Here is a 25862-nt window from a genome sequence, read left to right as displayed (position 1 = left end):
GGGGCATGTGGAACTTTCTTTTAATCAATCTGATCGAGCCTCTGAAAACTGAACGTGTCTGAAAGCAATGATCTGAATTTCAATCCCTTTCCTGAATTTATATAAATAATTAATTAAATAGAGTGAAAAACGGGAATCTAATGTTTTGGAGAGGAAGTGAAAAACTGATGAATGATAAATGCCAATGGATGAAATATTACTGATTAATATACTGTCAACGTAATCAATGAAAAGTGAAAGAAAACAAAAACATGAACAGATTAAACATTTTAATAAGAACACTTAAGTAAAAAAGATTTTCAAAACTAGGACTTTGAGTAACATTAATAATGCATTGTCACAGATATGTCACAGGTACACAATAAAAACAGCTTTTATACGGGGTGGGTGTGTGTGTATGTATGTGTGTGTATGTGTGTGTTTGTGTCTACTACCACACAAACTAAAGTCACTTCAAGTCATCTTAAACAATGACCAAGAATAAGTTTTTGTTAACCAAAACAGGGGAGTCATCAATCTTTATTACAAATCATCAGGAACCATAACCAGTTGACAGTACAACAATTCATCTAATACTGTAAATGCTCAAACTGCAGGTGTGAAAACCCACACAATTAGAATAAGATTCTTAAACATTATATTTGCTGTTCTTTATTAGAAACTAGCACCACCAGAATAACCTTCTAGTTTCATCAGGCAAGGTTCACGGAGAGACAGGAGGAGAAAACAAACATCTGAAGTCTGTTTGCCTGAACTGGAGTACAGTTGTGGCTCAATATGATTTAACATTTCAGACACATTCCTGGTTCTGCATTGATGCTGTCAGTTCATTTTCAGTTCAAACAGATATAATGTAAACAAGAAAAATGGATTAACTTGTTTGTTTTAAGATTTTCTTGGGTCGAATGAACATACATTTCTGCTCCCAAATATATTTCAATATCTACATTTTCAACCAAATCCCTTTTCTGAAGTAACTGAAAGTGAATCTGCCACTGCTCTGATTTGCATCACAGCAGTTATCTGTCCGTCTGTCTGTCGGAAACCTTTACCTGAAGATGAAACATGATAATGACAGAATATTTTCTGCGGCAATCATTGACCTTCTGTGTTGAAAGTGTAGAGCAATACTTCAGCCGATATGCATTGCCATCATAATGGAATGACGAAGAGTAGAGACTTTATTTGAGAACTAACATGTAGGGATGCACCAATACATATCAAATAAAATTCCCTTTATCAGGGTTACATTCGGCATGTGGAGACCAAAAACACATAGAAGAATTGAAGTTCCCTGTAACAAATATGACTTATATTTTAATCATTTTATCTAGTGACAACAAAGTTTTAATTGTTCTGTCACAATAATCAATAATCAGTTTTGGGCAAAAGTTTAGAATCCAGAATCTGCATCATGAGTGAAAAATGGGCATTGGTGCATCCCTAGTACCAGAAATTCATTATACCTCACTGCAGCGTTTCCTTCCCTGCAGAAAGCTCCGGAAGGAATGACTATCGACTTGTCTTCTAGTACCTCTGGAATGAATCAATGCTGTCTGGGCTTACATTAAGAATTAATGGCATTCTCCTACGCACACCAATAAAGACAAACACACACACTTTTCAGAGGGCAGGTTTATGTTTTTAAATAAATGAAATTATGTGATTTTGGTTAGTAACGAGCATCAGTCTTGGGATACGTTTACACTATAGTATCTAACTTTATGTGTTGGCTGATTTATGTGTCTCAGTTAAAGTTAATTAGTCTATGTGTGTGGTACATATGTTTCTTTGTGTGTATGTGTATGTGTATATAACTGTGTGTGGGAATTTGTCTTCCTTCCCCTACGCAGCCAAAGTCAGCCCAGACAGACATTATTTTCACATTACTGAGTGAGCTTCTTTTTTTTTTTTTTTTCTTTGACGTATATTTACAGGCAAAAAAAGCCATGGCCTTTCCAACTGTATATTCACTTTCCATCTGTTTATTTTTAACACTGGAAAGAGAGGAGGAAGAGGAGCCAAAATAAAAATGCACACAGACGTATTCAGAGATTCACAGGCTGAGTGGCTCCTGTTTTAAACTATGCTTCCTACACTGGCAACAAAAAAGAAGGTTCAATTATTTTGGCATCGATGCTTTGGTCACAAAATACCGACACTTTTATTCTTTTGTTTGTTTTCATTTGCTTGTTTGTTCTTGAAATAAGTCCCAGTCATTTAACACCCTGACCACGTGTGTCCCAGTACAGAAAAAAAGGTAGGTTTGTTGTAGTCCTGTCATCGCACCTCCGATGCAGTTCCTTTAAGAGGCACAGATTCTCTTATAAATTATGTGACTGTGAATGAGTGAGCAGGGGGGGTTGAGAAGGAGGGGTGCCCCCTGTGCCCCCACATACCCCCTGCACTCCCTTTATGCCCATTGAGTACGTCCCATCAACCCTTTTGCGAGCACGTTCTGCAGCACAGTTGCTGCAGCACTTTCCTCTGGCAAAGATTGTTCTTTTTAACGAGCACGCAGAAACTGCCCTCCGCCCAAGATTCTTCATTTGCTTTCCACAGACCAGGAAGAAGAGATATAAGGGGAGTTTGGAAGGAGGGGATGGGGGAAACATGCACATACACATATAAATGCATGTCCAAACACACACAAACACACACACACACACACACACACACACAGACAGGGCAGAACCATTAAAAATGATTGAATGGCAGGTAGAGCCGTGTGATTGGTCAGGAGAGGGTTCAGGTGGAAGAGTTTTTTTGATCCAATCACAGGTGATGTTCATCAAGGTGGAAAATGATTGTTGTCCAGTGGAGAGATTGGATCCACGTCGGGAGAGAGGGAAATAAACATATAAATAAAAACAGAGAGAGAAAGAGAGAGAAAAAAAAAACGTCACACAATTAGCAATTTGAAGATTTTTGAAATTCACAACTTGGTGTATCAAAAAAAAGTAAAGTGGACCACCAGTCTGCAAAAACTGTAAGCCAATTATTTCATTTGTCAACAGCAAATGTACCAGCCACTTTGAGCTTTGGTTCAGGAAGGTTTGAAACAGACTGAGTGTGCACTTTAAGTAAAGTACTCATCATTAACAGAAAGGTCTCACAGTAAACACATTCTCCTCAGAGCTTTATCTCATCAAGGTTTTCCGGGCCATGGGTTAATTTTAAATAGAAGATCATGGCTAGAGCAGAAACTCACACACTGCTGTCGAAGCCTCACAATCAGACCATCAGCTCAGCCAGTTAAGGAGAATCAGGAGTATTTACATAAAGAATCGTAAGCCAAAAGAAAAGAAAAGACCATAAGGGAAAGACTAGACCATAAAGCACAGCAAATTGAATAAAGAAAATGCAAGCAAAGAGTAAGTCAAAATCAGAAAATGATTGTAGATGAGCAGATTAAATGGATCACAAAGAGCAACGTTAGACTGTGAAGATGGTTCAAGAAAGCTTTCAGCCAATGCAGTGTGACAAAGTACAGAAAATACTACCAAGAACAAAGTGAGTTTACTTTTAAAAAAAGAAAAGAATGAGTGAGTTTGTAGTCCCAGAGAGATTTTATATTAGTAATATGTTAAACATGAATGAGACCTTTAGATAAAGCACAAGAGGCAAAAGCAAGGACAGACTGCCCTCCTGCTTTGAGGCAGTTTGATTCAAGAAGTTAGTACAAAACTAAAAACTGATAAAAAAGGTCATCTGTGAATTCTTAGCTTTTACTTAATAGAGTTACCTTCTGCATTAATTTTTCATACCCTGTGGGATATAACAATTTAATTCATCTGGAAATGCAAAATGGTCTCAGGGAGAGTTGCGATGTAAATATGCACATCGTCTTTGGCTCTTTGATTGACTCGGATTGTTTGGACCACAATATGTGTACTTATGCAATTATTTTGCAAAACACTGTTGTGAATCAAATTGCACTATAAAGTATGTTGATTTGAATCTGTCCAATTCAATGCTATTGATTGTTTAAGCCTTTACATAGATTTCACTCTGACCATACTAGTATTTATTTTGATTAAACGCCGCCTTTGAGAGGCAATGCAAGAAGTATAAAATAAGCACATTGAGGCCCGCTTGTAGATAAGAAAGCTGACAACTCACCATCTTTGCAGATGGTGCTGACCACACAGGCTCCTGCCTCCAGATTGTAACCACTGACACAGCTGCTGCAGTTCCTTTCACCCGGCCCCGAGCACTCGTAGCAGCTATGGTCACACCTGTCGATGGGTGAAGAGAGATTTAGATACCAGTCTATGCAGCACTACACATGCTTACATATCCCGTCTATCTTTTACTAGTTTTGGCCCTTACAGTGATTTGTTTTCTGCAACAAAAAAAAAAAATACATTTTGAGTTTGCAGCTATCCAATATACACTCTAACCACTGAACTACAACAAAACTAAGTGATGCAGTAATCAATAACGAACCCAAAAAATAAATCAGAACATTTTGCTGCAGTATTAGATGTGTAAGTGTAAGTGTAAGCTAGCATAACATAGTCACATCCGATTTTGCGTAAATATCGACTGCAAAGAGAGAAAATATTTTGTGTCTGTCAGTAATCATTAAAACATGTATGCTTTTTCTGCTAACATTATGTTATGGTGTGCATCATAAACTGTGGAAATGGGTAAACACAACCAGGGACAAAAGATCTACCTACCAAATTAATGCACGTATTTGCACTAATGTAATTAATATCAACACAAAACGGAATACTATCTGCCTAAAGTAATGTATGCTTTTCATTTTTAAGCTGTAGTTCATTGCTTTGGCCCTTTCAGTGTGTGTTGGTGAGCAGTGTTTGCAAAGATTGGAAGGTTAAAAGTGAACAGAAACTGGATAGAAAAATAATCCTTTAGGAGCAGAGGGCCAAAATTTGGCAACAAGAAAACACAGTTATCACATTTAGTTTGAAAATGGGGCAACATTTTAATTGGAAGCTATCTGACCAGATGATGACTGAGAATTAAGAAATCAAGTAAGGTAAAAAGTCATGGTGGGAGAAAGACCTATCAGAGAGGCAAGTTCCCCTCAAGGAACGATAAGAAAAGCAGACAAGATGTCTGACTCTGTGGAGGCGTTTGACTGTGGGTCTGATAGGATGCTAAGTAGTCATCAAACAGTCATGAAATATAGCAATAAGAGTATGATTACATGTTCTTTCCCTCCCTTTCCTCCTTATCCAGGTTAACATCGGTGAAGAGTGAGAAAACAGAAATGTGGGAAGACTGCACACAGCTTTAAGAAAGAAACATTAACTGCAACATAGGGCAATTCTGAAAGGCTTTTTAAAAATGGTGCAAATTCATCAAATCTTATAAGTTGCAACAGTGAAACTGTGTTCACAATACCAGCGACAAAAGCAACATAATGGCCAAGCAAAGCCAGCAACATTGTTGGCAGGTAGCTGTTACGTGTTGCTCTTGTAATGCTGCTAAACTTGGACTTGGAACTGGCTGACAGCATTTTTTTTGGGACTAAATAGAATAGAGTGAAACAAAAACATATGATTGGTCGATTTCGATTATTTTACTTTTTTAAATAATGTCTAATGAAATTAGTTTGAACAGTTTCTGTTTAAGTGCTTGTGGATGCATTCTGTTCTGTTGTGGATCAAAAAATATATATATATAGTAAACTCTTAGGAAAAACATTTATATGGCTTTCTGATGTGACTGCATGCCTTCACTTCGGCTAAAAGTTGAGTGGCTACTAATGGTGCAGTAAATAACCAAAAATAGAATATTTCTTCACTTTAAATCAGTAAGCAGCTGACCTTGTTGTTGGTTTAAATACCCTTTATTATATGGACACTACTGTTGTATAATTTCCACATAGAATATTTATTCTAAATTATAATACACGTCCTTAAATATGTTCCTGTGCATGGCACTGCAGAGAAAACAAGTAATGCTAGAAAAAGTTAGGACAGTTCCACTTCACTGGCTAAAGCTCTAAATTTCCTTTTTCTATCTTTGTAGACTGGAGATCCACAAGTTCACTTTGGTGAAGAGGTGTTGGCAGGTGTGCTGACTTACTTCTTACAGGACCTCTGCACCTGCCCGTTGTCTGAGGTCTGCTCGGACAGGTAGTAGCCAGTGCTGCATGTTGACACACACCGCCAGTCCTCAAGTAAGTAGCCATCTGCACACTTTGTGCAAGCCTCTATACCAGTGCCTGAAAAACACAGACACACATTTCAGGGATGTTGTTAGGACATTATGGATCAAATGTTAGTATTCATTGAGTCTGCTAAACAACTGAAGTACACGCTGTAACACATAAAAAATATAATTCTAATCAATCTTATGACTTCCTACCTGCACAGGTGGCACAAGCCCGATGACAGGGCTCACAATTTCTTCTGTGGCCATTGTAATAAGTCCCTGGGTCACAGGTCATCTGACATTTGTTTCCTTGAAGACTAGAAAGAGAAACAGACAAAAAGATGATCACTCGTAAATTTAAAGTAAATGCCAGGAAAATAAAAACAAACATAAACCCTATTCAGATGGGTAGCACAGGGGAGTTTCAGAACGGTAAAATGTGTGAAAGCACTCTCATTTCCAAACTGTTTGCTGAAAATCCGTTAAAGTCTGCCTGTTAAAGGCCAGCTCTTATAGATCAATTTTCTTTAGAAGTTTCTTACTGGGCAAACATTTAGGAAGAATGAGAAAAAAAACTGCAGCACCGGTGATATCATGTGGGTGTAGACATTAGATGCTTGCCCAGTTCACTTTTCCCAGATGTACAGGAATATTTCATCTTCTAGATTCAACTGTAGTCAAAGGGAATTCATTGTTTTTAAGAAACAATATAGAAAAGATTAAGCCAGATGCCAGATAAAGAGGTATACGTAAGTTAGGAAGTAGGTTCGGAGTTTATAAAGTGAGTTCTGTGAAGTCACAGTGAGGACAGGTTGGTGAGCTTGACGCAGTAAACTGAAAAACAGCTGGTCTGTGTTAACGTTTCCCAGAAACGATCTCGTCTGGTCCTCTCTTCCGCCTCGTCTCCTAACCGACCATGAATGGTGTACTGAATGGGAGAGTGTGTGTGCGTGTGCATGTGTGAGCATGTGTCTTACTGTGGTCTCGCTGGCATTCAGAGGAAATTATGGCTTACTAGTGTCCCCACCTCCACCTCTGGCTACACTGAACACTTAAAGCTGGGTTCAAGACCGCAATATGTTTTAAGTGCTTCACAAGTGTTTCCTTCATGAACTATCAGGCATTCCAGCACTTTAAAACGCCCAATTCTTTGTCAGGTCAAGTGTATTTGGGGTTGTTTGAAGCTGTGGAAGTGGACAGAAAATGAACTGCAACATGTCTGCATGGATAACTAAATGGCTTAGATCAAAGGATCTTCAAAGCGATGACCACAACCCAAAATGGACAACAGCTCCACTTCTTGTGGGTCTCCGCATTACATGAGTGTATGTGGGCTTTAATAAGCCTGGGTCACAGGATGAAACTCTGTTTCCTTAATTTGGGTCCCAAGAGGAAAACAGTTGGGAAGCCCTGGTTTCATTGGTTCATGATGCGAACTCGAACCACAGCAAAACACAATGTGCTGGTCTAAATTAGCTACACTGTACTGTATTCCTGCAGCATTGGAAAGGATGAATACAAAAGGTTTTCATCCTGGAACCACAACACTGACATTGAAGCCAAATTACTGCAAATAGACAAAACCTGAGCTATTTGTACAAGTACAACAGAGGACTGACTGTAATGGTAGATCTTCATATGAGCAAGCTGTTATTTATACCAGCAGGTCTCATAGCAGCAGGATTACAATTATATCGACTGTTAAAGGCTTTTCCTACCACAGAGCCCCAAAGTCAAAGGACACAATGTTGCTTATATCTTTTTACATAATTTTCAAAAAATAAACCATATGTTTAGGTGAGTCACATCTGAAACCACACTGTCAAGTTGCTCCCATTTGTTAGTCCAACACCTAGCCGGGTAACTCGCTGCCATCATGAGAGGCTAATTGTGGGTGTTTCAGATAAAATCATAATGAAATAGCTTGAAGGTGGGTCGAAAAAGCCTGTCGCCATAGTGAGTGGTGAAAATGTGAAACAAATCTGTTTCTGCAGCAGTTAAGAGGAAGTGCAATCCTTTTGTTGTGTTTGCAGCATCTCTAACTATACCATTACTATCGAACACCACAAATGATAAGGTATATAATCACATGTTCTGCAGCAACAGACAAAGCAAGACTGAAATTGCTTCCTCTCAAATAATCAAGGCTTTAAACTCTAATCAATAACTTAGGCCTTGCTTCACATGACTCCCAGCATACCTCATCCCAGGTTTACATTCTGTGCAGATGTTGGAGGTGGTGCACTTCTTACAGTTCTCCGGACATCTCCGGCAAATGTTGGAATCTGAAAGACACCAGGTGTGCCAGTCAAACAGTGGCTTATAGGAACCAGAAGTCTGGCTGCATTGGAAATTAAGAAAGGGAGCAAAGGAGGAGGACAATAATCAAGAGGAGGATAATGGGTGAAGTGTGTGAGGGAAGATCAGTGGGGATAGAAGAGACAATAAGTAGAAGAAGGGACAGATGAACAAAACGGGAGGACAGACAGCAGGGGGAAGAGCGGAAATGTCAAAATGCTAAAGCTGCTGGGATGAAAAAGAAGATTGTAGTATTGGTGAGGGAGGATAGGAATGTAGATGAATATTTCTAAAGGCAGACTAAAAGGCAATGACAAGCTTTATCACAATGCACACGTGCACTACTGCGCTCATCAGGGACAAGGATTTGGGAAACACATTCATGAACAACATGTTTTATTATTCCTGTGAAATCATAGAGTACACTATGACTAATAATTAAAACTGCTATTTCTACATTTCCGATAAACCTTGCTCGTGTACACAGCCATTATGGTTTTGTAAGCTGAGAGGAGGAGACTGTTAGTGAGGATTGTTGAGGAGATTTTCGGGAATCTGAAAATCCCTGAAGGGTGGAGGAAGTATATTGACAGCTCACACACAGATTCCCATTAAAATAACTGTTTCACTTTTACACTGCCTTTCAAGAGAACTTAGTTTATCAATTAGTTGATGAACAATATTTGTCATTTAAGAAATGCAAATCAATTGATTGTTATAGCTTGTGAAGGATTTTAGAATACATTTCCAACTCTGCAGTGAAATAATTTGCTTCTCTTAAAGTATTCACCTCGTCTTCTGCCTTTTCACCGGCTGAGCAATGGTACAACTCATCTACTTCTACGCGTTTTGTTTTTTAGTATGACTTTAGTATGAATTTTAAAAGGTTTCCGTTACACAGACACCACTTTTGGTTCTGGGTAAATGCGAGCTTTATCATTTTTTAACAAAGTATACACTGATTGAAAAAGCATTTAATCCAGAAATAAGAAAGAGATTTATCAATGAGGGAAATAACCATTAGTTGCTATTCTTGTCGAATTGTCTTTTATGGGTCCGTGAGGTTGTACTAAACTGTGAAGCAATAGTCAAATATCACACTTGATCAATAGATAACACACATAATGTACATGCTGTGGCTTGCATCGCTTTGTCAATAAATAGGCTGGCAACTCAAAAAAAACCATTTGATTTTGCGTTGTTGGGATTTTTGCATTTTGCTGTAACATCCCCAGAACGGTTAAAAGTGTAATGGTGTTTGTTGAACTATAAGAAACAGATGCAAAGGAGAAAACAATATTGAAGTCAGATGTAAATCCCCAATGTGGGACGAAGGAACGATGGAAGAGTCCTGAAACAAGTTATTGGGTTTTTTTTTCATGTGCGCACTCATTAGTATACAGTTTGTTCATTGCAGAGTCAGTTTGGCCAGCAGTGAAACGTACCCTGGTCGAGGTAGAAGCCTTCACCACAGTTGGTGCCACACGTGTTGGAACCCTCATTGAGGTGGAAACCCGTCCTGCATGTGGTGCACTGGTCGCTACGGCTACCAACGCAGGTCTCACACAACGAGGAGCATTTCTTGCAGCGCTTCCTATCATCACGGAAAAAGCCACTGGGGCACTCCGACACGCACATCCTGGAGAGAGGTGATTTAAGGGAGAGAATGGAGGCGGGCAGGGTGAAACAAAGTGACACAGAAAGCAAAAGTGGAACAAAGAGAAGGGGCCATTTGTATTTCTTACAGACATATTCAGGTTGTAGTTTATGCCTACTATACAATGTGATAGGGTCTAAGTTGACCTTATTGTTCGACAATTAACAACCTTTATCACACAGCACCAGTATGTTAACAGGCTCAAAATATAAAACATAAGTTTGACAGAAAATATGCCTCTGATGTTGATGTATTATGGAAAACATTTATTGTGTGGAATTGTTCATATAAGCTTTTTTTGTAAACTTATTTTTCGTGTATAAATAGAGTTTGGACAAACTGAAGCAGAGGGACCAAGTGTGTGTGTGCGTGTGTGCCGGTGCTATATGGTGAACAGGTGTAACATCTGTTGAATAACTTCACAGACCTCCATCCCCCCCTCATAACCCTAACCCTGAGGCTCCCTTCCTAAGGTGAAAAAGATCTACAAAATCCTCAAGAGCACAAAATATACACACTCTCTCACACACACACACACACACACACACACACACACACACACACACAGTCACACATTTACGCACTCCTTAAGCCTTCATCACACACTACAGAGTTTTCTGCCAAGAAACACACATTGCATGTGTGAAACACATAATCCACATGTGCACATATACACTACCATGTGTTTGTCCTTCAGCTTCAATGAAATTATTATTTAACCAATAACGATTGTAAAAACACTATAATGAACCATCCCAAGGATAAAACTAAATGGGAGAAACAGTTTAAACTGCATTTTCCTCCACACACTGTCAGATCTGAGTGAGTCCTTGACATTTTATAGACAGGAAAATGTGGTAAAAGACATTTACCATCAGTTATGATTATGTATCAGTCACCAAATTCATTACTTAGATCTGGGAATGTACAGTATACAATTTAAAGTTATACATAGTGAGTTTTTAGAATGTGTTTGACCATTTTTAGGCAATGAAAAATTCCATAAATTAATAAATAGAACCACTAAATATTTTCCCAACTAGATGTCATCCTGGTGAAGCATAAAACACTCTTGAAAACATATTTTATCATGTAGAGAAACTCTCCGACAGACTATTAGACCTGCATTCTGATTATTTCAAAAATTCAAATACAATGCACACATACACATAGTGGTGCAAATCCCTACAAAGTTTCAAAGACCCACACACCTTTTGGTTGGTCTAGACCATCAAACACATATGTAGGGATGTAATTATCTGAACATTAAACACCAACACCATCCCTCCCCCAATCTTCATTCATCAATTGCTCCCTGTGGTGGCAGAAAAGGGCAGCACACCTCTAAAGTGGGCTAATGATAAGGCAGCGCCTAAGCTTGCACATTCTCCTGCACCTGCATCGGGGTGCCTTTTATTAGCGCAGAGACCCGCCGACACAAAGGCAATTAGAACAGACTTTGATCCTAATGGGATCCTAAGGGCACACACAAATGTTCACACACGCATACACAAATTCAGAGTCACACACACACACACACACACACACACACACAAATTTGCAGTCTCACACACACAAATTTACAGTCACAAACACACAGACAAACCTAAACACACTTTTAAAAGGGGGAAGGGAGAGATGGAAGGAAATGTGTCCGACAGGAAACAGCATCTCTGCTATCACACTGGCGAGGTTAAACCTTATTCACATTAAGCTCAACAAATAACATTGCAGCATTGACCTGAGACCTTAAAAAGGAGGCAAAAACTTTTTACAAATTCCGATAATTCACAAAATTTATAAAGAAAAGTGAGATTTAAGAATCTCACTTTTCTTTTTTTCAAGAAGGGACCTTAAAGCATTCTGACCTGGTGTTGTTCTTGAACTTGAGGAAGTAGTGGAGGCAGTTGTTGCAGTGATGGGGTCCAGGACCTTCACAGCCGTTCTCATTGCATTCAGAGTCACATGGGCCTGGAGAACCACAGAACATAACATAGTTAAGAGATGATGGCTGTATGAAAAGGTTTTATGGTCTTATAACTTTGTCAATATTAACTGAGTTCATGTACAACTTACTATCATCATGACAGGACACTAAATAACTATGTTACTTTGCAATGCTGCTACTATGGCAAATCTTTCTGTGTGCGGCTCTGAATTTATCACTCACCGTTGTACTCCTCTGTGAATTCCTCATCGGTGGGCGTCAGCATGTCCGTGGAGCGGGGCTTATCGCTACGCAGAGATGAGTACGGGTGCACAGAGGTGCCATAGAGCACCAATGACCACTCTTTCAGCTTGCCTGAGGAAACAAGCATTGTAAAAATCTTAGACATTTCAGTCTATCCTGATGGCGACCAGCTGAATATCCTTTGACCGCTATATGATTGTCATTAAGTTGCACAAAAAAAAGATTAAATAGATAAGCAATGTCAGGCAGTTCTGTAGGATTTTCTTAATTTTTCTGTTCAGGTGTAACATGATTACTCAGTTAAATTATCTTTCACCAATCTCTATATTATTCTAAATTTAAAAGGTATGTTTAAGCTACAATAGGTAGATTATGTAACATTATTTCCTTTTAATAATACACATGAGAAAACTAGGTGCACGTTAAATGGGATTATAGGGACTGCTGGAACAGCTTTTTAGCGACTGTTACTCTACCTTTGAGACTTTATTATGTTGTTAAATTAGTGGGTCATTTGAGCAGTTAAGGTCACTGCCTGCAGAGCAACATGTGTGCTCCTGCTGGTCCTACACTCAGTCAGGACAAAACTTCCTCCTGTTCCTTCTATTTCTACTGTGTCTGTAATAAGCCAAATGGATAAGTAGACTGATGATTCTTTTTAAATAAAGAAATTAGCAACATGTCATACCTGGTACTTTCTGGCTGCGGAGTTGAGAAGGTGAATCATAGATCTCTAGGACCCAGTCGCCTGCTGCCTTCTCTCCCCAGCAGTGGGTGGTCATAAACTCCCAGTTCTTAAAACCCTCCATGGAGTGATCAAACAACCTGCACATCAACAACACACCCATACAAACACACAATAAAACCATAGATGAGGAAACGACTTAACTGCAAATACCATTCAACCGAGTAGCATCACAGTCTCAAATGAACCGTGGACAAACATCGTTCATGACTGTGGTTTATTTGAGGTGAACATGGACTAGGTACATACAGCGCTTATGGTGTTTCAGCCCACATTAGAAATTATTCTTATTTACAAAGCAAGCATAGACAAGTAACATTTTGGTAGAATTGAGAAATTTAATTTAAATGGACAGACACACCTCATTATTTTCAGTCCCCTTTCTGTTTTATTTTCAGCTTTTCCTTTGACATAATTTGTAAAAACTGTCAAACTATATTTCTTTTTGAAGCCCACATTCTGACAAAAAATAAATCAATTTCATTTTGCATGATGTCTTTGCAGTTTGTAGTATTTCATCGCAGATAGTATATCACAACTTGCTTTTTTACCTGTTGGCAAGCAGTTGAGACTTGGTCCCTGAGGGTGAGGTCAGATTGATTGACAGGTCCCCACGGCGAGGGTGTGTGATTGTAATACGTACGACCACGTGCTCCAGGTAGATCACATGGTGGTTTGGGTTGTCAGTGCATCCTGTTGCCTTGTACACTGACCGGACCACATGCTCTGGACGGATAGTTCTGCAAGACAAGATGAGAACTCATCAAAAGGTAGAAATAAGGGGAAAATACAAACCAAAACAGAAATATCCAGTTCGTTATTTCTTGGAGCATTGACTGTTGAAAATGAATTTCATTTTTTATTCTACTAGATCAAATCCATTGAGATGAAATCTCTTTGCGATGCCGATCTGGCCAAGAAGGCGGCAAAGTTAAACGGTGAGTAAACGTTCATTTCATATATACAATAAAACAAACAATATTTTACAGAGTAAAAACTCAACACATCAACAGAATAGATAGTGTATGATACATGTAGACAAAATGGCAACAAGACATGACAAAATTGTTATATTAGGATAAAAGGGCATCAATTTCATATTTATTTAATACATTTGGCCACTGCATTAGTAAATTAACGGTTTGAAATGTTGTCTAATAAAGCGTTTTTCAATGATTTTCTTGATTTGTTTGCAGGTAAAAACAAATTCAGGTAAGAAAATATTGATGTATCTCAGATTCGTTCGTACAACGATTTGTGCTCAGGCACTGTTTGTGAATGAGACACATTGTCCTTAATCAATGCATAATGTTATCAATCAGCCATATGAAGCAAACAAGAAAGTCCTGACAAAGCACTGACAAAAAGTGGGAAAGCATAAAACAATTCTTTGGACATTGTGGTATCAATTGACTTGCTGAGTGTAGTAGTACATTTCGTTGCAACAGAGATTTTCGAACAATCATCGAATATCAACAACAAAAAAGCAAACAGAAATAAGATGTGAGATATTAGAGCAGAGCAGATGGCCAATCAGATTAAAAGCGTGTTACCTAGATAAGCTACTAAACACTTAAGATAAAACGTGGGCTCTGATTACAATAGCTACAGAAAATATACTATAATGAGATGTATTTCCTCTCTACAAAACTGTGATATACATCTTAAAGTGAACTTGTTTAGAGCTACTAATTAGAGATACACTGATACTGATATCGGTCTGATACAGACACAAATAGCTGGTTCAGGTATCTTGACAAAGGGGCCCATCTCGTATCAGATACCATTACTTTAATAAATACTCATACAGTATATTAATATTTGTGTATTTATTTGTTACATTCTGTTTTACAAAGTTAATAAAGCGATGTTTAAGTGATCCCAGTCTCTGTTAACCAGTGAGGCATACAGTTTATTTATTTAACACTTGTATCGGATCAATACTTGCCATTACCCAAAGCTCAGGTATTGGTTTTGGTATCTGGACTTAAAAAATTGGATCGGTGCATTCTTACTACAAATTGGTTAAAGCTGTCATCTTTTCATCTCAAAGTTTCATTTACAGATTGGAACAACACATTTGGTTAAAGTTAAGTTATTATGGATATGATCTTCAAAACACAGGATTTAGCTGCATAATGTAACTCGGTGCCCCCTCAGCCATAATGTACCTGTAGTCTGTTTGCTCTATCTGGGAGTGAGGTTGAGGACTGTGGCTGTCTCCCTACACTGACACATTCTGCTCAGTCAACTTTATGTTAGTGAATGTCATAACACTCAATATCAAGTTTCAAAACACTGAGGCACCCCTCAAAGCAATCACATGTACTCTGATATAACCCCCTCAAAGCATGCACAAACGTTTTCCATTTCATAAACCTCGACCTGCCAAAGAAACAAAGAACCACGAGCATGATAAGAAAGACAAAGAGCATTATTTGTTCTGCCTGCTATGCACAGCTAAGCAACAGAATGATTACCAAACACTCAGCCAACACAAACATATAATGATTCCTTGAATAACATCTGTGGTATGATCCAATATATAAGCAGTACAATGACAAAAATGGACAGGACCAGTACAGGGGACAATGGACACCATCTTGGTAGAGCAAGTGAAAAAGGGTCATAAATTGCCGCTGCACAACAGGGAACACATGAAGCAGCTGCGCCAGCTCAACTTGTTAACTCACTGGCAGCAGTACTGGATTACATGCAGGATTTATTTGCTGGAAATTAAAATAGAGCTGGTGAATGGCACTTGTTAGCAAAATAACATATAAAAGGATCACTTTAATTATTATTTTTTTGTAGGGTAGACGGATGAAGACAATTGATGCCAGTGACTTATGCTGTTTGATCCTGTATTGGAAACAGTTTAATTTCCCCTCACCCCGTTGTCAGGGTTACAGTGACAGTGATGACATTTTTAGGGCCTAAGTGATACGGCACAGATGTTTATCATTAAGAGGAAAATTACCCAAAGACATTTATCGGCTGTTAAAGATTGCCTAAAGATGTGCGATGAAAATTAAGCTTTTTTCCTTGGAACAACATATTACTCAAACTTGGCTCAAGAATTAACTGAGACAAAAGATCAACGCAATTCATTTTATTGTTATGAGTTTTTTTCCTTTGCCATTCAGACCACATAGTGCCTTTCGAGACCCACAAAGATTTCAATCACAGTCATAAATACCTGCTTTATTCATTCTGCTAATGCTAAAGCTCAGTGTAAATGTAAGCGTCTGAAATTATGAGTAGGTGATTCACAAGGCTGAAACTAATTATTTCCTTTCTCATTCCAATTAAATCAGCAAACTAGTATGACAGAAATCATAGTGGTTCATTGTAATTTAAAGCAGCGCATTATTAATAGTTTTTTTTCTAGAATACCAGCAGGTAAACAATCCATAACAATTTCTCCATTTGTTGTTTGACTCAATCTCTGATCATTTATATAATTCTTGAGGGACTAAAAGTCAATATAAACAATTAATATCAAAACCACTGAAAACCGAGAAATACACAAGGGAATGGAATAAGCTCCGGCAGATATGATGGAATGAGTAACAGAGAGAAAACACTGATTGTCTCTTTCGTAAGTAGTTTATGACTTTTTGGAAAGCGGACAGCGGTAATGGCTGGGGAGTCTAGGGCTGATATCACAGCTCTGGCTTCTCTATGACACAACACAGATAACTGAACCATACTCAGGGGACCAAGCAGAGTAGATGCACAGCTGATTAACACCACCCTGATTGTACACGGATCAGGCATTTTTCGTGGTGCATGCTCCAAGTGGAGTGAGGCGAGCGACTGCAGACAGACATTACCGAATGCAGTCAGAGAGGCCAGCCAGAGGGTGTGTGGGAACATACAGCAGTGAGGTGATGGCTGCACTCATGTAGCAAGTCAGAAGCAAAGAGCACACACACACACACACACACATCTGCAGATGTTCACTAACAAAGAGAAAGAGATGCATATAAACCTGCCTCCCAAACACATTAACACAATATATGAAAAAAAAAAAAAACGGGCACATCACACGTTCATGACGCAAGCAAGCACAGACATTTATACATACATTTTTACTCAATAAAGTGGCTAGTTAAGGGAAAATAATGTCTCAGACTTTTGAGGGCAGTTTTGTAATGTGTTACACAATAAAAATTCATGACTTTTTTGCCTTTGTTCCAAAACCAAACCAAAACCCCAAACAGTAAAGCCTTATGTTTCCTAGTGATTGCCTAATTTTACTTTGCAAGCCTGTCATTTGGCTGGATGGATGATGGGTAATTCTGTTTCTGAACAAAGCTTAAGCTCCCAGTAACTGAACAAATGTTTGACTGACCATTTCACAGGCTACTCATAAATACACTACACATGGAAATGGGAGTCTTAAATGACGGATTGTTTTCATTTCTTTGCACAACAACAGTGGTGATCTCTCCATGAGCCAACACACAGTCCATGAGTACAGAGGGCTGAGCACAACTGCCTCTGACACAAGCTGGACTACATAAGCCTCATATGGACTGACTTGTGCACTGAAGCAGAACAGACAGAATGACACTGATAATGCTGCAGTCGCTGGCCACCGAGCCTTCGACTGAAAGCAAACCAGGGCCCGAGTTCAGCCAGCCAGCCTAACACAGAACAGTACTCAGGCTTCCAGCTGCATCAAGAATAACAAGCTGTGAAGCCCTGGCTCTCTCCTTATGTGTGTGTGTGTGTGTATATGTGTGTGTGTGTGTGTGTGTGTGTGTGTGTGTGTGTGTGTGTGTGTGTGTGTGTGTGTGTGTGTGTGTGTGTGTGTGTGTGTGTGTGTGTGTGTGTGTGTGTGTGTGTGTGTGTGTGTGTGTGTGTGTGTGTGTGTGTGTGTGTGTGTGTGGTAAAGGTCTTATGTGAAAACCACCCTGCCAGAACTAATGCTTGGCCCCTATCAAGGTACAGCTTGCACAACCGCACTCTCAAACACATGCTGGTGCATAAAACACCAGGGAGAGAAAAAAATGCGAGAAAAAATGAGAAAGAAGTTTTGTCACACATATTGTTCTCAAAGTTGAGTCACTTATCTGGCATTTCACTTCAAACTCAGAGAGTTTACTACAGTTAATGTACCCGTTTAACTATAGAATGGATGTCCATTATTGAGGCACACTAGTAGACTTCAAGAATTAATTTATGTAGACACCCCAGTCCAAGTGCTGTTGGTTTGGTCTCTTTAGGTCCAATTAAGGGAAATCTAAATGCCTAAGCAAACAATGATATTTTAGACAAAAGAGGGAAAACAGTTTGGGGAAGGCAAGTTGAACAAAGTGAGGACCATAAGGAAATGGTTTCCAAGTTTGGTAAGAAGTTTCACTATTAAATATCGGTGTAATTTCTAATATACTTTCGACATTTAGTATACATTGAAATGCTAAAGGAGACTCATGTATCGATAGGATTTCAGGTGAATGAAATTAATCAGTGTGCTCAAAAAGCTAATTAGCACTGGAAATATAACATGTGTTCTGCACACTAGTATGTCAGGATATCTGTTTGTGTGTTTTATGCGTGTGTTGGTTTATCTACCTTATTTGTCGGTCTGCGCTCTCCACACAGACATGCTGAGTAGGGACTTGCTTCCATCTCTCCGCCTCCTTCACCATCGCCTCAGCATCCATCAGACCAAATCCATAAAGGTGGCTGACTGTTGGAAACAGTGAAAAGTCACAACTGATCAGACCACTCCAATAATACTCATTATGGTTTACTCAAAAAACTCCTCAGGGAAGATTTTGCATTATTTTCCCTATCTTGAAATCATGCATCCTGAAAAAAGAGGGGGTCGGAAGAAATCATTTCTAAGACCTCAGGACACGTTTGTAGCCCTCCTTAAAGTATTGTACTGTTTTTATATTCCTAGTAAACACTGTAATCTATGTTATTACAGAGTCAAAATGTGTCACAAAAAAAGATTCTGTATTCTCTAAAATCAGTGTTCTCTACTGACCGAAATGAAAATACTGAGGACATGATAGGTAGTTGCCTAAGAATGAAGAAGAAAGACGAAGACCACTTAACTTATGGGTACAACAGCTCAAATATGAATTCCTTCCATACTTCTCCCACCCCTCATTCTCTGTTCTGTTTCTCTTTAGTTCCTCTTTGAAAAAACAGTCACTTGGAAAATCTCCAGGCACACTGGGCCTGTAGCCTGGCTGACCTCTAGTTCTCACTGTGTTGGTTTCTCTCCCTCGTACACATTCACGCACACACTTAAACACTCCCTCACAAAGTTACAAACAGCAACCCCGACATGGACCCTGACAGATGGCAGCTGGTGGCGTAGTAGTTAAGCAAGAAAGAAACATTTTTGGAAAGTTCTTATCATACTTCTTCTGACTGGAGAAAACAAATTCAAAAAACATTCTTTGTAACACACTGCATTCCCCTATGAATGTTAAATGCAACAGTTGGACAATGGAGGAGTAAATGGATGGATCGATATAGATAAATAATATCTATGTGTGTGTGTGTGTGTGTGTGTGTGTGTGTGTGTGTGTGTGTGTGTGTGTGTGTGTGTGTGTGTGTGTGTGTGTGTGTGTGTGTATACCATTGTAACCAGCAGCATTGGTCTTCCAGTCAGGGGCGCTGAGATGTCCGGCTCTTGAGGTCTTTACTATTATGTGCTGAACATCTCTCCATGATAGAAGAGGGCTAGTGGAAGAAAAGAAAAAAAGTACATTAATATATTTATTGTAATGTAAAAAACTACCAGGATAAAACTAAGCAAGAACTAAGTGAATAAATAAATAAATAAATAAACAAACAAATGACCTCAATATCTGCTTCACTATGAACAAAGTCAAACAGACATATGCATACATTTAAAAAAAAAAAAAAAAAAATGAAGATCTACACAAATGCACATACATAAAAGATAAGTCAAGCTGCACTGAAGATTTAAATACAGGAATAAACGTTTTGAATAATTCATTGTGTTGTGAAAGGAAAAACAAAACATGAATAGAAAAAACAAATGACTAAAATTGGGACAATGTATGAACTGTAAGACATGAAAAGATATTTCACTGTTCATTCCGAATAAATTCAGACAAGAGCATAGTGGAAGATATTTGGATGAAAGAGAAACGCAGATGAAATGTAAAACAAGGTAAATAAAACAGTTATATACAGTAGGTGGAAGATTACTGAGAGAGAAAATTACAGGGAAGCATAGATGGAGAGCATAGATGCCCGTTCATCCGTTCCTAGTTTCTCAGATCTCACGTGAGATCCATTACGAGATGGCAGCCATTTGCCTCAACTGCTTTGATGTACAAATGCTACATTAAAGGGAAAAACCAGGAAGAAGTGGGTCACCAAGTTTCCTGGGATTCCCTTCCATCTCATATGCCGGCCAGATGCTCCATTCCTTCCCCTCGTGTCACTCCCTCACCATCTGAGACCTCCAGAATCTGCACTACTCTGAATCAGTTGACCTAAAACTAAAATTCAACATTTGCAACCCAACGCTCAGATTTAAAAATGTAAGAATATAGCTTGTGTGATGTGAAAAGAAGACAGAGAGCAAAATGAGTTTGACATGAACACTGTGCGTTTGTATACTATATTTGTATATTATCCTGTGATCTCTTAAACCAGAAATGCACAAGAACACTTTTAAAATCCTTAACGTCTGGGAGAATTCTCAGCATCATACATTTAGCTGCTGACTTTCAGAGGGTTCATCAACATTTTGTATTCTTATACTATGTTTTCTTGTATTTTTATCTTTTCTTTATTATATTGTTCTATGCATATATTGCATTATATATTTTATGGAATTAATGTAAAGCACATCCCATATGGAACAATTCCATGTTGATTGCTGAGTGTGGTTGCTGAGTAACTTACATGGATATTTGAAGCAAGCAATATTTAGTCTGAAGTGATTTTAATCATCAACCATGTGAAACTTCAGGATCACATTCAAATGAGTTAGTCAAACATGTAATAAAATCCTGAGGTCTCCGACCTTTTTTTTTTTTTTTTTAACCATGTCATTCCTTGTTTTACATACATTAAGAGCAGAAAAATTCAGCAATGCTGAAAGCTGGCCATCAATCTCTCGCAGCACTGGAAAACAGCTATACTTTGTACATTAGCTGTCCATCACTCCTTGGTGGTGGGTCAGCGTTTTGCAGTTTGCAGGGTTATATTCAAGACTGCTTTATGATGTTAGGGATGAGATCAAGATTACATTAAATAAAGAAATATTGGAAGACGAAAATAACATTTCTTCTTATTCCCTACCGGCAGTGAACCTGAATAACACACCCCTGAATGTCCTGAAAACATTAGTAGCTAAGACAAAATACATTTTGTTACACCTTATTCACTAACGGCCTGAATGAGCCCACAGATACCAAATTAAACTGAAGAGCATATACTTAGTAAATAGTTGAAAATAAAATATCAAGTAAAAAACAATTAAAGGATGGTAGCACAGAGAAGACATAAAAAGTCAGAATAATTAATGGATAGATCGTTATTAATAGGCTTAGCTGCCACCGTGTAATTATGGTTCCACACATGTTTTATGGTCATTAATTAAAAGTGACTTTGGCATCTTTATCTAGGCCACGACAGCCTTCCCATAAACAAGCCAATACTAATTAATGGAGTAGCTTGCATACTGGGGAAAACCAGCAGCAAAAGAGGTTGTCTAATATGAGTTTCTTGGTGCTTCTTTTAAGTGTAACTATGGATGAAAACACACATGGGTCATATGCAAGGAGAAAGCAGGGAGGAAAATGAAGATTCAAAAAGTCAAAAATTTCAATAGGCTCTCTCAATCTCACCTTCTTTAATTCCAGTGATGATAGTTTACCCACTGACCTATAATCAGCATTTTTCACTTTAATATCTGCTTCTCAAGCTTGAATTTTAAAGCAGACGAATGTAGAAGAATTATTTCCGCTCATCTGTCCCTGCTTTGGTTGCTTAAAACCTCCCAGTAGATGAGATCCTTATGGTAGGTTTTCCTTGCTCATTTCTTGTTTATCCCTTCTTATTCCTTCACTGAAGTGTCCTGTCTCCATTTCATCACTCCCAAGGACAAAAGTTAGGGGGGGACAGAAATGAAAGTTTCTGAAGCTCTAAAATGTTGCTGCTTGCTGTGCCAGACGCATGAAGAGATAAATCATGCGCTGACTTAAAACATCTCATACTTGGCAAAATCTACAGAGAACGGGGCATGGCACAATTTTCCGAAGCAACGTGTTTCAATCCACTCTCATATCAAAGGAAAAGACCTCACAATTGAGAAAAAGTAAAAAGAGTCTTGCGTAATGGCGTCTTGACATGTTTATCACAGAGTTTGCTCGCTTTGATTCACCAGATAAGAGCAGATAAGATCAGTATTCCACAGTTTGTCTAAACTTTTTTCCCTCTCTCTCTTTCATCCTCTCCTCTTCACCTGCATGTGCATGCATGCAGGTTTATCCCTGTGAGAAGGTGAACGAAAGGATTGAGGGAAGGAAAGAGCGTTTGCCACATCATGACAGTGGTGGATGCACAGCACGCATGACAGAGAGGAAGTGAGAGCTAGTAGAAGACAAGAAAGCACGCAGGCAAGAAGCGGCGTGTGATAATCTTGTTGAGGAAACAGGCTTATGTGCCCCAGCACTGCCTGGAAACCGAGAATATTTTCTACTGGGTGGATTTGGATTGGATTATCCAGGTTAAATGAAGTGACCTCAGCTTATCGAGCCGCTCGACATGTGATGATGGGGTAAAGCCCAATTCACTGTCTCTGTACCTGCACTGCACTCACTCCAATTCATGAATTTATCACAAATAAAGCACATCAACAGGTTCCAAAGACGAGCAGGCAGGGCAGGCATCTACGGTGTCTCACACAAGAAGCTACCAGGGCATCTAGAAGGCATGAGGGGAAAACATTGAAAATAAAATGCTTTGTGGGTCGCCCTGCTTGTTGCAGACAGCATGAAGTTCTGCCACAAAGGACATCTTGAAACCAAGATCTAAATTAATTTATGTTTAAAAACAATAAAAAAAGGAAAAATTGCGGTTGTAATCAATAATCCCAATATTTTGCCAATAATAATGATGAAATCACTATCTCAAGACAACCATCTGACATATAGTAATCACTTATATTCTATATCTATTCATGATGTCATGATTTTGTACAGATGTGTCATGTGTCTTCATGTGAGCAGCCATATAATGGCCAAAAGCAGAAGAGTTCAGAGTTCAAATATCTGCAGTAAAGGATACAGGAGCTTATACTGCAATATTTTGTGTTTGTCTAAGTATATGTACCAGCTCAGGTAAGACAGGCGACAATATGTACACAGCTGTATATAGCCGTCACTACTCAATTGAGGGCTTAATTCCGTTAAAGTTCAAGCACAGTTCACCACTGATGACAATGACGACAATATGACAATCCACAAGCAGGCGAGTTCCTGAAAAACACTTAAGTACTGTCTACCAAAGAAGACTGCGCATACACTTTATCTATAGTTTACTGAAAAAGGTCTCAGCGTAGTGCATCTCTATACCCAAGTGTACCCAAACTCACCTTAAACCCTCTCAGAAGGTTCACTGGAGGAAAGGATGATCAAACAACACTTATATAACTATAGAAATGTTGGTTTGTCTGTCACATCAACAAACTGTCCACTATTGATGTTGGCCTGGCATCCAGAATAACAGTTAAATATTAACAGGTGATGACTCCTTCCATTAAGCACAACAAAGCACGCCTGCCAGCTGCAGATATAATCAGTATATGTGAATACTTCACTATATAGAGGCAAGTTAATTGTAAGTGATGCAACTCTGAACCAGGTATATAATGCACTGCCATAATGTGCTCTTTACATTACATTCTTTAGCCCACCATCCAGAAGTACATTGAAATTTGTTGAACTGCTCAGCACGATAAACGTGAGAAAATGCTTCACATGTTCCTCCATATAGATCAATGAGGCCAGAGGAAAAGAGGGCATTAGAAGGTAAACAAGGGGCAAGGGGATGAAGCAAAGGGATGAGGTTAAGTGGATCTTACTTTGCCTCCAGGGCCAGAGCAATAATTGCAGCAGCCATGGGAGCCGAGGCCGAAGTTCCTGTGTGACTGTCTGTACATCGATGTCTCAGGTCTGTTGTGATCTGCAAGCAGAGGAGAGGAGAAGGAGAGTGAATAGAGAGTAAGACAAGGGATGAGAGAGAGAAGAAAAGGAAAATGGGCAGGGAAGAGACAAGACACAACCCAAAGGAAAACAGTTGAAGAAGAGGAAGAGTAGACAGTTACAGATGTGGAGTTAGAGGAAGAGAGGAAAAATAGTGATAGTATTGGAAAGAGAAGAGGGAGAAAGAAACAGACAGACTGAGATATTGAAGTCATGAGGATCAGAAGGATTTAGACACACCTGAAACTCACACTCCAGCATGGAAAGACTGCCTCACTACAGATAACACACACAAAATACGCACACACAAGTATAAGAATGACCAGTTTCCCCAAGGATTAAAGGAATTAATTCAATCCCCAAGGAGAAGGAGGAGAACGAGTAAGAGGAAAGAAGGAGTAGTAAAGCACGTTGTTAAAGCGCTGTATGTTTGCTTGATTGTTTGCACTTTAAACAGCCAACAACTCAGACAGCTCGACAGTCAGTCAGCCAAGAAAAGCTGGTCTAACTTCCAGTATGAGCCCTCTTCAAAGGGCCTTTCCTGGACCAAAAAGTTTGAGGGATTATCTGAATATACACACACAGAATCTGAAATGGTTAAGTAAGAAAGGAAAATGGTCCAACAGCATTTAGTAGACAGGACAGTGTGTTCTCAAGTAGATTAGACCGACAGTCAGATATATGAGGTTCTACTGCACTACATGAACAAAGCGAGAGGGACACTGTAGAGTGTGTGTGTGTGTGTGTGTGTGTGTGTGTATGTGTATGTGTGTGTATGTGTATGTGTGTGTGCGCGCCTGCCTTTCTGTAGCATCAGAATGAGGAATGTAGCAAAACACTGCCAGACAAGCTAGCTCACAGTGGACAACTGTCACTGTTCATCCAAGTGGAGCATGGGAGTGATTTGGTCAATTTGGGTCAAACCAGGCCACACCACTGGACCCCACAGCACACACAAACAAGGTCAAGTTAAGGCCAAATAGCATCATGCTGTATTCTTAACTGAAATTATACATTGCATGTGCATTTAACAATTTTTAGCTCCAAATTAAAACATGGTCAGTATCCAATGTATATTATCTAGGACAGGGAGACATGCCTTAGCAAGTCTCTTTGGTTCATGCCACCGATTAAAGATGGAAAACAGAAATCTTGTCCAAATTTCAATTAAGCACAAAACACTGTGCTTAAACTTGGAAATCAGTGAAGAAGGAATACGCCCTCTGGCCCTTCAGTTAAATCAGGCCATGGGAACTCCTTTCAAGAACTAATACACTTATGTGTGTGCATTCAGCAGTACGTAAAATCTATCACACACACAAAATTTCCTTACAATCTTTCGGTCGTAGTTCTCCCCGCTGCTGTAGGTGGTGGTCAGTGTGGACGAACATTCCTCCAGGTACCATGGCTTGCGTCCGCTCTCAGCTGTGCTGGAGATGGAGATGGTGTAGATGGAGTTGGTGTAGCCGTCGCAGGAGCAGTGGTCTCTGCTACGCCCGCCGTTTCCTGAAGCCCACACAAATATAGAGCCACGACCCTTCCTCCCCTGACAGGAAAAGATGCAGAGAGGATACAGTAAGAGGCTGTAGATTTGTTCTAGCACTAACTAAGATGAAAGTACTC

The 25862-nt window shown here is 39.1% G+C and overlaps 1 protein-coding gene across 2 annotated transcripts in view; it reads right to left on the bottom strand.

Moving 5' to 3' along the window:
• Positions 1–254: 254 nt before the first annotated feature.
• pcsk5b (proprotein convertase subtilisin/kexin type 5b) overlaps positions 255–25862 on the bottom strand; it is a 49399-nt gene continuing 23791 nt past the window's right edge. Inside the window, exons 8-21 of one of the 2 annotated variants that reach the window (XM_054610441.1) lie at positions 25573–25785; positions 24119–24219; positions 19631–19734; positions 18607–18724; positions 13575–13763; positions 12967–13103; positions 12258–12389; positions 11956–12058; positions 9876–10069; positions 8333–8417; positions 6346–6449; positions 6064–6202; positions 4123–4238; positions 255–2543 (exon numbers count right to left, since the gene is read on the bottom strand). In XM_054610441.1, coding sequence (XP_054466416.1) covers positions 2437–2543; positions 4123–4238; positions 6064–6202; positions 6346–6449; positions 8333–8417; positions 9876–10069; positions 11956–12058; positions 12258–12389; positions 12967–13103; positions 13575–13763; positions 18607–18724; positions 19631–19734; positions 24119–24219; positions 25573–25785 — 1842 coding nt within the window. In that variant the 3' untranslated portion in view covers positions 255–2436. Of the gene's footprint in view, positions 2553–4122; positions 4239–6063; positions 6203–6345; positions 6450–8332; positions 8418–9875; positions 10070–11955; positions 12059–12257; positions 12390–12966; positions 13104–13574; positions 13764–18606; positions 18725–19630; positions 19735–24118; positions 24220–25572; positions 25786–25862 lie in introns of both variants that reach the window. The other variant, XM_054610440.1, reaches the window with a different exon arrangement.

Source organism: Anoplopoma fimbria, chromosome 13 (genome assembly GCF_027596085.1).
Source record: "Anoplopoma fimbria isolate UVic2021 breed Golden Eagle Sablefish chromosome 13, Afim_UVic_2022, whole genome shotgun sequence".
NCBI classification, from domain to species: Eukaryota; Metazoa; Chordata; class Actinopteri; order Perciformes; family Anoplopomatidae; genus Anoplopoma; species Anoplopoma fimbria.
The sequence above is the reverse complement of the archived record's forward strand: the minus strand, read 5'-3'. Positions and strand labels throughout refer to the sequence as shown.